Consider the following 14,841-nt stretch of genomic DNA (forward strand, 5'->3'; position numbering starts at 1 on the left):
CGTCCGTCCGTCCGTCCGTCCGACCGTCTGTCCGTCCGTCCGTCCGTCCGTCCGTCTGTCTGTCTGTCTGTCTGTCTGTCTGTCTGTCTGTCTGTCTGTCTGTCCGTCCGTCCGTCCGTCCGTCCGTCCGTCCGTCTGTCTGTCTGTCTGTCTGTCTGTCTGTCTGTCTGTCTGTCTGTCTGTCTGTCTGTCTGTCTGTCTGTCTGTCTGTCTGTCTGTCTGTCTGTCTGTCTGTCTGTCTGTCTGTCTGTGTTTAGAGACTGTTTTTCTTTCTCATACATTTCACAGTTTTGTGCGCCGAGACGTATACTTGCATTGAGCAGGAGCTCACATTATTGCAATCGCTTGTTTATGACAGAAAACGGATGCTATAAATGGGAACGGAAACGCTCTATATTGTTTTTTTTTCTCCGTGTACTTTCGCCATGAAAGTCTTCTTAGTAACGGATATTTCAGTCTATGCGCAGTAATAAACAGATCACGGAAAAAAGTAAGCACGAAAAATTGCAAACTAAGATGGTTCCATGACAACAAATGCGCTGAATATTTTAGTTAGGTGCAACCCCCGTAATTCCGCAGACGTTTGAAATGAAGAAATCTTAAGAGTAATCGAGCGCACTAACTTTATATACTTAGATAAGCATTTCATCGTCTTTGCGTTAGTTTTGCTGTTTTCGCCATGTCCGGTTTTCTTTCTTACTTCTACGGTTTTTCCCCTTTTCTTTTGGTGGGTGGGGGCGGGGGGGGGGGGAACTGTCATCACCGAATGCCTTCGCCGATGACAGTACCACCAGAGCAGATTAGTGACTTCGAGAACGAGATTTTGTCCATGAATACGAATACGCCACTGACGGCTGGTTAAATCGTGAGACAGGAGCCTCGAATAGAAATGTCAGCTGCATATCTAAATGCCGCGCACACGTTGTCAAAGACAACGCATGTGTCAGAAGGTACCTCTCGTCGTGCATGCATGTGTTCTGCGGTCAACGCTGCACAGCCCTGAGAATTTAAGCTTCCACGAAGTTCTTGAAGAACTCAGGGTGTTGTTTAACCTAAGTCTTGCGAAATATACGACTATGCCCACCCGCGCCGTAGCGTTGTGGTTTTGGCGTTGCGCTGCTAGGCCCGAGATCCAATGCCGGCCACAGCGGCCGCATTTCGATGCGGGCAGGGTGCACGTTAAAGAACTACAGGCGGTCAAAATTAATCCGTATACCCCCATTACGGCATGCCTCATATTCATATCGAGGTTCTGGCGCGTGAAACATCAGAATTTCATTCTTAGCTACTATATACGACTCTCGCATCCCTTTCTGTCTCTATATGCGTGCGTGCATGCTGACGACCTCACCGTCTTCGCTAGAAACAGGCTCAGAAGCGCAGAGGCGACCCATCTTGTTCAACGTCACATCACTCCTTCAAGCTGCTTGACCTCTTGAATGAAATGCAGCGTGGCCGTGCCGTGTTCCTTTCTCTCTCATCCTGACCGTACTGCAATCAATGCACTCACTGAAAGCAGCTCTTCCCGTCGTCAAACACGCACTTTCCTTGCTTGCAGCGACAAGGGCTACACGGGAGAAATTCATATCAACGGCTGCGTGCGCGAACGGGAGCTGTTCAACAAGCAGAGCTGCTACGTCATGCAGGAAGACCGCCTGCTGCCAGTTCTGACGGTATTCGAAGCCATCTCCATGAGCGTTGAACTGCGAATGCCGAACATTGAACCAAAGGACAAGGCCAAGAAGGTGAAATGCGTTGGGAGACGTGGCCTGACACTTTTATTCTGCTTGTGTTACAATCAGTTATAAAGAAAAAAAAAAGAGCCTGGAACCATTCGGCACCATGCAATGCCACACCTGCTGCTCTTCTGTAATGAATTTAGCAGCGCAGCTGACAGCTACATATAAAAGGTAATGCATTAAATCTTAAAGTATGAACAGTCTAAGTGACCATTTAACAGGAATACATACGTGTCAGGCGTCTGTGTGTTTGTGTGTGCGTTGTGTAGCGCGAATTTACGCAAGCTTAGCAGGTGTAATAATGCGAAAAAAAATCGGCGCGTATGGGGGGGGGGGTGGCGTAACATAGGGGGGGCGAAGGGGGGAGGCACAAGAATATGCCCTAATTGACGAAGGCACAGACGATCGAGAGATGAATAGTGTTGACAGCGTGGCGGCCTATAGGAACCGAGAACAAGAGTCTAAAAATACATAAGCATGATGATGCATCTTTTCGCCCTATAAAATTATGTGAGCAGGGAATGCCAGAGGATTTCCTTCGCAAATTACCTGCGTACGCGAGTGCCAGAATGATTGTCCGAGATTCTCCGAGAATTCTCACTGCCAGACTTTGGTCGCAATACCGACCTATATTATGTCACCGATAATGGCAGCGCAGTTCAGTGAGACCGAAGCGTTCTTGCTTATTCATAAAACCCCTATTTTCATAAGACATTCATTAAAAATACTAGGGAGTTTATTTGTCAGCTGGGAAATTTCGAAAACGATGTGGTGGTATCTGGCTTGTGTTTCACCCATAATGTCTTACAGAACGACCACTGGGAATGCATTACACCGTGCACGTTGTCCTAAGTTCATACAACCGTGCAAAAAATACGCACATTGTGCGCCCCAGTTACATCATCTGAAACTTTAATTCTTAAAGTTCTACTTGCAAGGGGGGCATATCGATCATCAGGTTATGCGTACTTAAGTCCCGACCATGCAGTGTCTTCCAACTATAGGAAGCCTAGTACACGAGAGAAAATCACTATTCTCCAACGTTACCACTCGCAGGTAGAACAGTCAATACAAGAATGGGGCCTGGAGGCGTGCCGAAACACTCTCACGGAGAATCTGTCCGGCGGCCAGCGGAAGCGGCTGGCCATCGCCCAGGAGCTGGTTAACAACCCGCCCGTTCTGTTCCTCGACGAGCCTACAAGGTTGTCTGGCTCTCAGATGTCTCGACTAGGCCACGTAGTCCACAGGCTAACTACACCGCGAGTGCCTTAAATGATTTGTTAAAGGTCAAGGGAAATGAAAAAAAAAAAGAGGAATATGCATGAGGCAGAAAAAAGAAAAAAACTAGAGCTGCAAGAAAAAAAAAATAGCACGCACTCGGTTGGCATCAGCTGATCGCGTTATGACCTGGTTTTATTTCTCTTATACCGAAGGCCTCATATCCTTACGTGAAACGCTCCAGCGGCGTGCAATGCTGTACGCTGTCGGTTCTGCCGCCTGCCACAGAATTCGTTATAACCACATAGTGCCAACAGACAACGAAGAAAGGGTAAGCGAAGGAAACGAACTCTTAAATTTAATGGAAATGTAGAGATGATTTTCCTGGCCTGATTTTCGGCTGGCTTCATGTAATTGCAACTGATAAAAAATCGATCTTCTCGGTTCCCCGTATTAATCTCTCTCTAGCACAGCATTCCTTCTAGATAGCTTCAGCAAGCAAGGGTGGCCGCAGTCATAGCGCATCATGCAAGCTTCAAGCCTCCGGTGAGTCATTAATCGCTTTATTTATTGCAAACCTGAGCCGGTGCAATGTAAAAAAAAAAATTTTAGCTCGCTTCTATTCCGCCCTTATTATCTAAAGTTGGTGTCTGGCCGAGCACGGTGGTAACCTGGGCGGGGTGCCACTCGGACCACAGACGATAAGTGCATAATTAGGAAATTTGGTTAAAATTCGTGGTTGGGAGCAGCGAAATGGACGAAAATGTCCTTTCTGAGCTTTGGCGTGTGGTGGCTTCCTATAGCGGAAGAATAAACATGCCCTGCGTATTCTTTCCCCTTAATTTTCTGGGATTTTCTGCTTACAGCCCGTTCTATCCTGCGTTGTACTTGTTGGGTCCTTTCGTTAAGCAAACGTGCATTAGAAGTGACGACGTGAGGAGGAAGGGGCTATTAGTATGAGGCTCGCTGCATGGTCAATATCGTCAGCGGGCATGTTTCGGGACGGGGGCCCGGGCACTCGGGGCACACAAATCTTTCAGGCTGGAAACGTCACTATCGCGACTTTTCCTGCAGGTCCATCGACTCTGACTGCTTTTAGCGCATACGTCGGCTGTGACCACTGGCCTAGCTGGCAGCTTTTGATGTCAGAGTGGCCGGCGGTGCAGTAAATCTTATCGGCACACAGCACCTACCTCTCCACACTATCACATGGTCAGGTGCACCGAATATAGGGGCTATTGTATCCGCCTAGCCGCAAATGTCACAGGTAGAGCTTCCGACCCGTCCAATTATATACGAGTGTGGCTCGGTAAACGCAACACCGAGCCACAGCCGGTGAACTACGTTTATTCTTATAGGCTTCCGATAGGTCTCAACGTGTGGGCTATCGCAGAAGCTTCACTTTGCATTGTCCGAAAGAAGTAGATGCGTCCAGCACTCCATTCGCGACCTTTTCGGATGTCATGCAAAGAGAGCCTCAACGATTTATGTTTGGCTCATCGTTGCCGCCTATGTTTCTTCGTTAGGTGTCATCAGTATTAGCCCCCGGAATCTTTGAGTGCCGCCTCATCGCGTGTGACGTCAGCGAGAGAACTTCGCTGCCACGCCGCGCGTGCGCTCCCTGTACGTCAAGGCAACTTGAAGCTGTCGGCCGATGGGCTCTGCTCGTCGAGCATTTCAAGCGTGAGTTGTCAGGCTCGCAGAACAGCATATATACGGAATCTTCTGGGAAACTGTTCCCCGCGAAAGCGAGCGCAGTGGTGACCGCGATTCTGGTGCATTGCTCCTGGCGTCGTCTGCTATAGTCATCATTGAGTAGACGTGCGTGTAGGGCGGTGGTTTTGCGTCATCGCAGCTCCGTTGTCGTGGCGCACTCGCAATAATTTGTCGCCCCCCCCCCCCCGTTTTTTGGGCGATGAATTGCAGCATTTGGTTTTCGGCTACTGCGTCTGCGCGGCGACACCGTATTTGTCTGCGCAGCGCGTGCTGCGCGTTCGGTCACCCGCTCCGTCGACAGCGGGCATTCCCATTTTGCTGTTGCCCAGCACGGCGTTTGACACTCAGGAAACTGCGTGGTAACTCTAACGCGTTAATGGATACACTGCTTTAGTGGCATTGAATCAATATGGGGTCTGGAACGTCTGGTACAAGACAAAATTAGTGGGGAAAACAAACTTGTGTGGTGTTCTGCTGCAGTGATGACCTTCGCAAGATAGTTTTGTTTAAACTTTTATACTTTCACCGCCACGCAGCTCACCTCTGCACGCTAGTCGGTTCAGCGTAAACCTTTGTCCCTTTGCTCCTGTCATGGATAGCGAGCACATTGCACGGGCAAGATTCCTTCATCGATAAGAATTAGTGCTGTTGCGTAAGAAAAACAAGCGGTAACCTTTGCTTAGACCACCGTTTTCAAAATATTTTGTTTAGTACACGCGTCTTACGTATTTAGAACTAAAACCAGAAATTGGAGAAGCTTAGGAAGCTGGAGCGCTAAACAGGCACCCCATTAATACACACAAAACACACACACACACAACAGCACGATAAAATGTTGACAGGCCTTGCGGCGCTTTCTTTCTGTTTATAACCTAACATTTTTATAACGCTAATAAAGTGATCCTTTCGGAGTCGAACGTTCCCGGTAGTCAGAAAGTGCGTTGAATAGAAATAGTCTCCCGATAACCCATACAAACTAACTTCTTGTGTTAAATAATTGTAATGCGCTTTATTTGCAAAAAAAAAGTGTAAAACATGCTTGGCAATCGCAAAGCATGATAGGCCGTGGTGCATCTTAAGTTCGAGACAAACCGCTTGTCAGTAACATCATGATATTTTTCTTGTCAGAAAAAGTAGGTGTTTGCAACACCAGGTGACTAGAATTATGCGCGAAGTCTAATATTTTTATTCAACTGCAACGCCGCTTAGTCGACGCGAAATCTTGAGAATGGGCCCTGCGATCGTGCTTCATTTCCAAATGTGCACAGACTACCATTTACTCGATAGTCGGTAGGTCGGAGCGATGTCTTACGGCTGAGTCACGAGATTGATGACTGCTCCTGCCCGCGAGAGCTGTGGTTATATGAACAGAAATTTCCTTACATAAAAATTAAATTAAGCAATATTACGTGGCGAAACCCCCATATTATTATTTAGCAAACCGTAGTGGAGGACTGCCAATTTCGACCACTTGGGTTTCTTTAACATGCATCTAAATCTAACAATAGACGAGCGTATTTGCATATCGCCCCCATTGAAATACAGCCGGTGTTGAATCAGCGACCTTGAACTTGGCAGCGCATCGCCATAGCTTAGATATATTAAAATAGATTAAATATATAACGTTTGATGTCCTCCTAATGCTGGCATTTATAAATCTAACACTAGCAAAAAATACGGACAGTAACAGCACAGTGCCATGCTAAGCGAGCACGCAGTCAGAGAGCGAGAGGACGCGCCAAAACGAGGATATAGGCGAGTGCCCCGCCTGACGTCAGCGGAGCCCTGTTCGCAGCGCCGTTATCGGCCACGCACGAAGTTAACAACCACGCAGAGGAATCGCCAGGTTTACTGAATAACCGTGGAGATATCGAAGATGTTAGGAACGTTTGTCGCTCGTGTCTTCCCAGGAGTGAAACATGATTTGATACATTATATAAAATAACATGACACAAACCATTTGTAATATAGGAACAAGCATTTCATATATTGACTCGTGCACTTGTTTATTCGTTTTCTGAGAACCGCACTTCACCCGCTAACAGCTTATATCGTTCAGCGCAACACGCACCTGCACGATTTCGAGCTTACTCGAATGTCATCGTTAATTCTATCTGTTGCCTACGTTGTGACCGAGCCTTGTGTAATCAGATTGTGCGCCCGACGCGAATAGTGTTGTACTTTCTTAATGGTAGGTGAGCACCAGGATCACGCTGGAACCTTCGACGAGTCGTGTATGGGAGCCGACGTGCTTGACCCGCAGACGAGGTTTCGACAATCACCGCCCGTGCCTGCCACTGTCGTTATGCTCGAGTCCTTTGAGTGTTGTGTTGTTGACACAACTTCACCCAATAAGGAATTAGCTTCGTAACCCGTACTTGTGCAAGTGTCTATTCTCGAACATCTCTATTGCAACGTGGCAATATGGTGCGCTGACCTGAGTCGCGCCACCGTCGTTTCAACAATTTACGTGTACGAAGAGTGTGCTGCATGAAAACAGGTTATAGGTAAGATATGCATCTGCGAAGTTAAACAAGTTTAGAATAAATAAATCACAAACACGTCAGTGGGAGTTTAAAGAACAGATAGATATATTTCTCTTGAGTTCACTGCATTGCTGAAACCAGGAGGAAGCATGAACGTAGGGTCATAATATTGTATTTCAGTGGGTACCCAGCCACATTGATTAAAGGGCAACGAGGAGGCCGATAGACTCGCCAAACAGGCTCTGAACGGAGGAAATAACTGTGCCTAAGTTGGACGTCTGGAACATTATAAAACATATGTATACCCATTGTTGTGAGGAAAAGTGGCTTGACAGTCATAGAGTGAAACGGTCATTCTTTTGTGAAATGGACTCACAAAGAAAATTCATCGTAGCAGCGAATCTCCATCGGTACATAGACACATTAATTGACAATATTCGGCTGGAAGTGGCGCACATAAATAATGTTCTGTAAAGAATACAGTAACAGTGCTTCAATTCTCCTGAGTGCAGCTAGGTCCATGAAATGGAGAACGTTTGCCACATTCTTCACGAGTGTCCAAAGTACGCTGCGGAAAGAAGAACGTTAGTGAAAAAACGAGCAAGATCGGACCATTTGAAACGCAAAATGCTTGTACTCACGGACAACTTTCTGTGGCAATGAAGGGAAAGCTACGGGCGCGTGGCCGCTGCACATGTGTTACGGCGCCAAGTAGTCCGCCAGCGTTGGACAGCGCTTTTCGTTGCTCGGAACAGACGCTGAATCGACGCAGCTTCACGTGAAACGGCTTCGCGTTTGCTCGGACGCGGAAGGGAAAAGCCACAAACTAAGTAAGCTTTTACGTTTAGCGCTGTGTTTTACCTTATTTAAGTGTTGCTAATAAGGTGTTCATGCTTTCTCTTCCCCAGCTTAAACTGACGTGGATGAAAACACGGGACTATTTTCAGAAGCACTCTCTCTTGTGTGCGCTTTGCCTCCGTAGCTCTCCCTTAAAGTTGTCCGCGAGTATAGACCATAGCCAGCAAGTCAAACACAACAAAAGGCAAATCTATTTTTAAAGGAGCTTTTAGTCGATAGCACAAAGAGCTAAAAAACAAGATGGGCTCTAATCCACGCTCTGAAGGCAGTCGGTCAGCAAAGCTGTGGTATCACCTGATCCGATGGACCAATGTCACATAGCCTTGAAGTGGGTCCTGCCGAGCATGAGCACGACGCCGCTGTGCATATTGTCGTTCCTGTACCTTTCGTTGCTCACCGTATTCACGCGGCTCTTCAGGAGTCCTAACTGTTTGTGGCTTCCTTTGGGCAGGATACACTCCGTCCTGCCAAGCTAGAGCACGACGCCGCTGTGCATATTGACACAGCTGCTCCCACCGCCACCGTCGCCGCTCATCGTGTTCACGCTGCTCTTTGGGAGTCTATGTGTGGTCTTTTCATAGCGCTATCACAACACAAATTAAGTCACTCGCTAGGCGGGTTCTTCTTTTACATATGAAAGTGTAGTGACCACCACTCCCTGCTACACGTGACGCTTCCCGGGAACTGCAGCTTATGCAACCGTAAGCTTTATAGAGAAATGCTTGCGGCGAACACTATGCACGAAGGCGAGCTTCCTGGTTTTCCTTTTCTTTTCCTCGCACGGCCGGCGCCGCCGCTGCCGCGGCTGCGCGGAGACGAGCGCCATTTGGTGGTGCCGCAAGGAATCCAGCGGCGCACGCAGCTCGCGCCTTCTGCTGTGATTGGTTGAATTGTCTGTCGACGGAGACGAAGAAATTCCGGGAACCTAGTCAAATACAGCTTCGCTGTAAAATGCGTTTATAATAAGTGGTGCTGCACAGATATATGTGAGGTGACACGGTTATGCTCTTTACTATGGACGGAACGGGTACTGAGTTGTGTGAGTTTGGACGTTGTCACGGCTTGTAGTCTCTTACGTCAACTAGTAACTCGCAGTTCAGACGCGGCTAGGTGGCCCAGGCGATACTGGAAAGCACTAGCTCGTTGACGCTTTTCAGCAGATTGTAGGCTCAGCTTCTAGACTGCCTAGCTCGGTCTAAACCCTGCGTTTAAAGCACTTGTCCTTTTCCTATTTTCCTGGGTCGGGGAACGGCAGATATTGGTGATGATCCAATCAAGTTCACCCAATTGTATCCCGGCCCCTCCAAAGGTCATGGCCACGCCCCTTTTAATTAGGGGCGATGAAACGGGTAATTCCCCCCTGATGTTAGAGGTCGCGCAGTTGTATTGCACCACACATGCACACCCTTGAGTCCATGGCGGGCCTCTATCGTTCGTTTACAAACACAGGCGAAACAACGACAGCCTGCCATACGGCGATGTCGGCGCACATACACTGTCAGCAATTCGTAGACACAGGATTGCACAGAGACACCACATATTTCGCAGTACTCGCACCCCTACCTTCTTAGCAAGCTTCTCAATGCACGCGTGGAGCAGGGAATACACGGGGTTTCCTACAAAAAGCCACCGCGACGTCACGGTCGCGCCCGCAACAACATTCGTCGGTTCCTATTCCTACGACCTCTTGGCGCCCGTTAATCGGAGTTTCGCCGAATTGAATAACGCCGCACCATGACAGGCAGGCATACTATTCATTTAGTTCCTGAAGGACCCTTGCACTAATGAATAAGGAGTTCAAAGCGTATATATTATTCGGGTAGTGGCATAGACTCTCAGTGCACTCTACTTTGTGTACTCTTGTGAGAGTCAGTGTACTCTCCGTGGCGACGTTTTTACCTTTATTTGTTCCGGTCAACTCTTACCTATTTATCTTAGAATTATTGTTTATTCCTTTGGTCTTTGCTGCAGAACATAGAGAAATGGAGTAGCCCAGGTACTCTTCCTCTCAATCTCTTCACGGCAGCCTTATGCATAACACAACACGACAGAATTAAACTATCAACGGCATCGTGTTAAGGCAGAAAACACTCGCGCGTGGTTTTCAGCCTAACTAAGACCATCAGATATTGTTACCGTCGATAACAGCATAAATATCTCGACAAAGACAGCGCATTCCTTGTTATCCGCTTCTGTGCTTGCTAAATTCACTCCACCATCAGAAGAGACGAACATTTTGCAACCGTGCTTCAGGTACCTTTCGCCCAATTTCGCTGCACTTGCAGTGAAAAGAGGCCACAGAATTTTCAGGCGCACGTTGAACGCCATCTAATATTGGTGTTTCCTTTCAACGCAGTGGCCTGGACAACGTATCTAGTCTAATGTGTGTACAGATCCTGAAGCGGATGGCCGCCATGGGTCACACGGTCATTTGCTCCATACATGCCCCCAGTGCCAAGATATTCTCTAATTTCGATATGGTGAGAATATTGAGCACTTGCTCACCTATAATAACGCGCAGAACCTTTGGCAACTCTCCTTGATTCCAGAAACGCATTTAAGCATTTCGCAAAAAATTACCTCCACAGTACATTTTTTAGGTTTAGCGCACTAACCGTTGTTTGTACGAAAAAGGTAAAGTGCGTCAGCTTAGCACATCTCGTGCCACTGCAGGTCGCTAAGTGTGAATGCTTGCTCATGGGATCCACATCACTGTCAGAGTCAGAAGTTGTAGTACTTAGCCATTAAATGAATTACAAAAATTTGTGTATACAGGAGGAGGCCCCATAGTCAGACTGAATCTGGACCTCCTATGGTAGTGAATGTAGAAAAATTAATTAAAGCAGCAAACAGCAGTAGCGAACACAAACAATAAAATACATTGCAAGCAAAGCAAAGAAAAGAAAGAAAAGTCGAAAAATTACTTTTGACGCGTTAGCTTGGAGTATCTTTTGATTTTACCGCTTGATGCCACGCTATCATTGTCTCAACCGTATCAGCAGGTCGCCAAACATTGAACTGCCGTAGCGAAATCAGACAATAAAGTACATCGCAGGTAAAAAAAGAAACAAAGAGCAGCAAACAAAGGAACCAAAGGCTACAACTAGACAGGGTAAAAAACAATGGTAATTCAACACTCCTAAGCAGTTGTCGGATGGTTACAAGTGAAAAATACTAAAAATATACGATAATAAAGAAAGCATAAAGAAGTCGCGTCTATTTTCAGCAATGTAAAAAAAAGACACATTTGAGATGCTTCGTCAACAAAAGGTTGTGGACAGGTAGGTATGATAGGGAGCGGGACAACAAAATTAAGTGACCAAATATATGCAGAATATGGCATGGGTGTGAGGAAAGCTTCCAGTTCTTTTCTGAAATTGACAGTTGATTGAGAGATTTTGATTGCCGGTGGTATGGTATTCCAGAGACGGATTCCGGTAAAGTATGCCCTTTATTTGCCATAGTAGGTATGAACTGAAGGTAAAATAAAATTATGATTATGTGCAAACTTTGCCAAGTCATCGCTCAATAATTGCGGCGGCTGCGGAAGTTGGTATGAACTGAAGGCAAAATAAAATTCTGATTATGTGCAAACTTTGTCAAGCCATCGCTCAATAATTGCGGCGGCTGCGGACACTTATGTCAAACTCAATGGAGAAGCCTAAATGTTCGAGTAGAATGGACTTGAGGCAGCACTGCGATACGCAGATGAGGCATTGGAGCATGTTGCTAAAATGGCGGCCCCTTTCCTCACAGCTGTACATGGTATCCGGAGGACAGTGCATCTACAACGGTGAAGTGGATCATCTTGTGGGATTCCTTTCAAGACATGGCCTGCAGTGCCCGCAGTTTCACAACCCCGCCGACTACAGTGAGCATATCTATAAATAGCGTATTCAAAGATTGATGCACTGTGTATATTCACTATGCACTTATTTCTTGTTATAAAACGCTATATATTTACAGGTGCGCTGGTTATCTTGTTGGTCATAAATTGAGTGTGATAAGCAATCTCGAACTCTTTTATTTTTTCCTAAACCTTGGTGCGATGTCTGCTCGTTATGTTTTGTTGCTCTTGCTGCCACAGTTTGCGAGATAGCGTCCGGCGAGTACGGCGACTACTGCAAAAGGTTGAGCGCTGAGTTTGAGCTTCCCGAGCCAGATAGAAGCGCGATCGTCAAAGGGACACGGTCAAAGTACGGCGGAGTGATCATGACTAACGAGGTACGTCATGCACTTATTGCAAGCCTGTTGTGTTGCAAGAAATGTATGTACTTGCGTTTGCTGGTAACAGCCAGTACATTCTCAAACGTACCCTACAGCAACATTTAAAATCTGCCACTATTACACCAGTTATACTCCCATTCTATCAGAAAGTTGATCAAAAACACAACAAAGAGAATCACGTGCACTAAAGTTATTCGATTGAGAACTTTGGAGAACCATCACATGCAAAGTTCAACTGGAATTTTAGCGGCTTCTCTTGCGTCATTTCACTTTCCTGGCAATGTTTTACTGTTGAGACAGTCACAGCACGGAAATGAAGATGATCACAGCGCCATCGCCACCAATCTTGCTCAGATTGGCTCCCGAAAGCCGATTTCTAAGCGTGTGAAGTTGTGGGAACCCTCGGGATATTGTGCCATTTTCTCGCTAATTTATGAGCGCGAGCAAGGTTTGCGTGAACATACTAGTAAATAGACAATTAGAAATGGCATCATGATCACTTACAGAGGTCGAATAGGCAGGTACATTTGAAAGCTGGTACCATGCACTGCGGGGAATCTCGTTTCGCATTGAAATGGGAGGTGTTCAAATGTGTTAGGTGCATGTTAAGGAACCTCCAATGGTCAAAATAATTCTGGAGTCCCCCAATACGGCATGCCTCATGATTATATCGTGGTATTTCTGCATAAAATTTCAGATTGTAATTTTTTTATATGTCCCGGGAGCTGGCACGGGTCGAAACTACTCTGAGCACTGCAAAAATCTTGCTTGCTCAATGCACTTACCCCCGCGGGACCTCGTCTGCACGAAAGCGGTAAACGCGGAAGCGTGCTGTTCCACTGGGTTTACTTGTGCTTACACGCATCGGGATGGGGTCAAAATGCTCGTGTGCTATACGACCCAATGTCGTCACATGGTTGTGTACATTTTCGCCTCTACTGCTGGTACATTTTTGGGCTGTAAACAGGACCAAGATGTCAATCTATTGCCTTATGTTTCTTGATGGAAAAATAATGCTTTTTCTATTTTTGATCAAACGAAACAAAAAATCGGCAAATTTTGTCTAAACCATTCGCATTTCTTGTTAGTATTATTTTTGGTTGATTCATATGTTGCTATCATGCCATCTGGAATGGCCCTTCAGAAATATTTTATTGGTGCTTATTCAACAGCAAAAAGCAGAGGCCTACAAGATGTACTCCTTCAAGGTCAACCAATTTCACCAGTTTCGAGTCCTGCTGAAACGCTGTTGGCTTTCAGTTCTCCGCAACAAGGTCTGTGCCCTCCGTCAGAATTATGGTGTTCTTCTTGGGTTACCCAGCTCTAACCTCTCGGCTTAGTAGTAGAGATTAGTACAAGAAGGTCCTCTATCGTTTTGGGTTCCTCAACCTTGACTTTCTTAAAAGCCGAACTTTAAAACGTGGTCCAGCACGTCTGGCTTTGTTTTTGCCGCTAAATGGAGGTTAAAATGAACCTTTTAATAACGAGAGTATTTATATACAGATAATGTTTATGGCTTCACTGCGTAATGATTAACAGGGAGCTAGTCCTCAAGTATTACTCATTCAGTACACCCTGCTGTTCAGGGATAAAAAATTTTACTCTTCCGAACGACCCGTTAATTGCGGCATCACATCTCTGCGGTGGTTCATACTTTAGAAAAAGCCGCTAAAGAAGGCAATGCTTTATGTAGGGACGTCGTACATTTAATATACGACGGCTGACGCAAGACGAGAGATAAAGAAAGCGTGTCGTACCGTTCCTTCCACTCCAGTGTGAGGCAGTGTGAAAGCGATGACAAGTTCGAAGCTAACGAAGCGGTAGCGCGCCCAATGTTCTGTGGCGCTATCCAACTGTGGTAGAGGGCAGTAAACGTTTTGTTAGTCTTTGCTTAGGGGTGGATACAACCGGAAACGAAACAGTAAGTACGGCATTATAAAATTGTGAGAAACTACAGAGAATAGCGCATAAACATATGCGTCGCCACTTTGATCTTGTTTGAACCCTTTTCTGGTACAGTTGGAAGGTGTCAGAACCAGAATTCATTAAGCAGCCCATATAAAAACTTCCTATGTTAACCAAAGGCGGATTCCAGTTAAGCGTACCAGCGGTAAAAGTCACCCTGGGGAATTATTTGTTTAGCCAATTTTCTTTCCACTTCGCCTTCACGCCCCACTCTTTAAATGGGTTACCGTTCTCTGTGGAACTCCTAGTCATTCTATTCGCATTTCCAACGCACTCAAGTGAACATACCTTGCTTGCATCGTCGCAGCCCACACGCTACGAAATCTTATCTCAGCTACGCGACGGCTTTCTTTAAAACTGAGAATATTTTGGTTATTCGGTGCGGTGTGAGTGAAAGCTGTTGTGCCACACCATGCAGGTGGCAACACCTCTGCGGCTCGTGGCGTACGTTGGCTTCGCGGTATTCATGGTGATACTCTTCTACGGCATGGGCACCAAGGCAACCACGGTGACCAACAATGTCACCATGTTTTTCGCCATTTCCTGCGTCTGCGTTTTCCAGTCAGTCCTGCCCGCCGCTATTGTATGTGAGTATTTTGCAGTTCTTCTGACACACGCTGATCTTGCCAGTA

General features: G+C 46.4%; 2 protein-coding genes across 2 annotated transcripts in view; one reads left to right on the plus strand and one right to left on the minus strand.

Moving 5' to 3' along the window:
• Positions 1-14,841, plus strand: part of LOC135910051 (ATP-binding cassette sub-family G member 1-like) — a 34,909-nt gene that overhangs the window by 13,200 nt on the left and 6,868 nt on the right. Inside the window, exons 4-10 of the mRNA XM_065442008.1 lie at positions 1,559-1,745; positions 2,796-2,941; positions 10,374-10,497; positions 11,774-11,888; positions 12,105-12,241; positions 13,417-13,518; positions 14,628-14,796. Coding sequence (XP_065298080.1) covers positions 1,559-1,745; positions 2,796-2,941; positions 10,374-10,497; positions 11,774-11,888; positions 12,105-12,241; positions 13,417-13,518; positions 14,628-14,796 — 980 coding nt within the window. The remainder of the gene's footprint in view (positions 1-1,558; positions 1,746-2,795; positions 2,942-10,373; positions 10,498-11,773; positions 11,889-12,104; positions 12,242-13,416; positions 13,519-14,627; positions 14,797-14,841) is intronic.
• The window catches only part of LOC135910050 (ATP-binding cassette sub-family G member 1-like), a 103,120-nt gene continuing 95,372 nt past the window's right edge, over positions 7,094-14,841 (minus strand). Inside the window, exon 13 of the mRNA XM_065442007.2 lies at positions 7,094-7,727. Coding sequence (XP_065298079.1) covers positions 7,653-7,727 — 75 coding nt within the window. The 3' untranslated portion in view covers positions 7,094-7,652. The remainder of the gene's footprint in view (positions 7,728-14,841) is intronic.

Source organism: Dermacentor albipictus, chromosome 4 (genome assembly GCF_038994185.2).
Source record: "Dermacentor albipictus isolate Rhodes 1998 colony chromosome 4, USDA_Dalb.pri_finalv2, whole genome shotgun sequence".
In the NCBI taxonomy this organism is placed as follows: Eukaryota; Metazoa; Arthropoda; class Arachnida; order Ixodida; family Ixodidae; genus Dermacentor; species Dermacentor albipictus.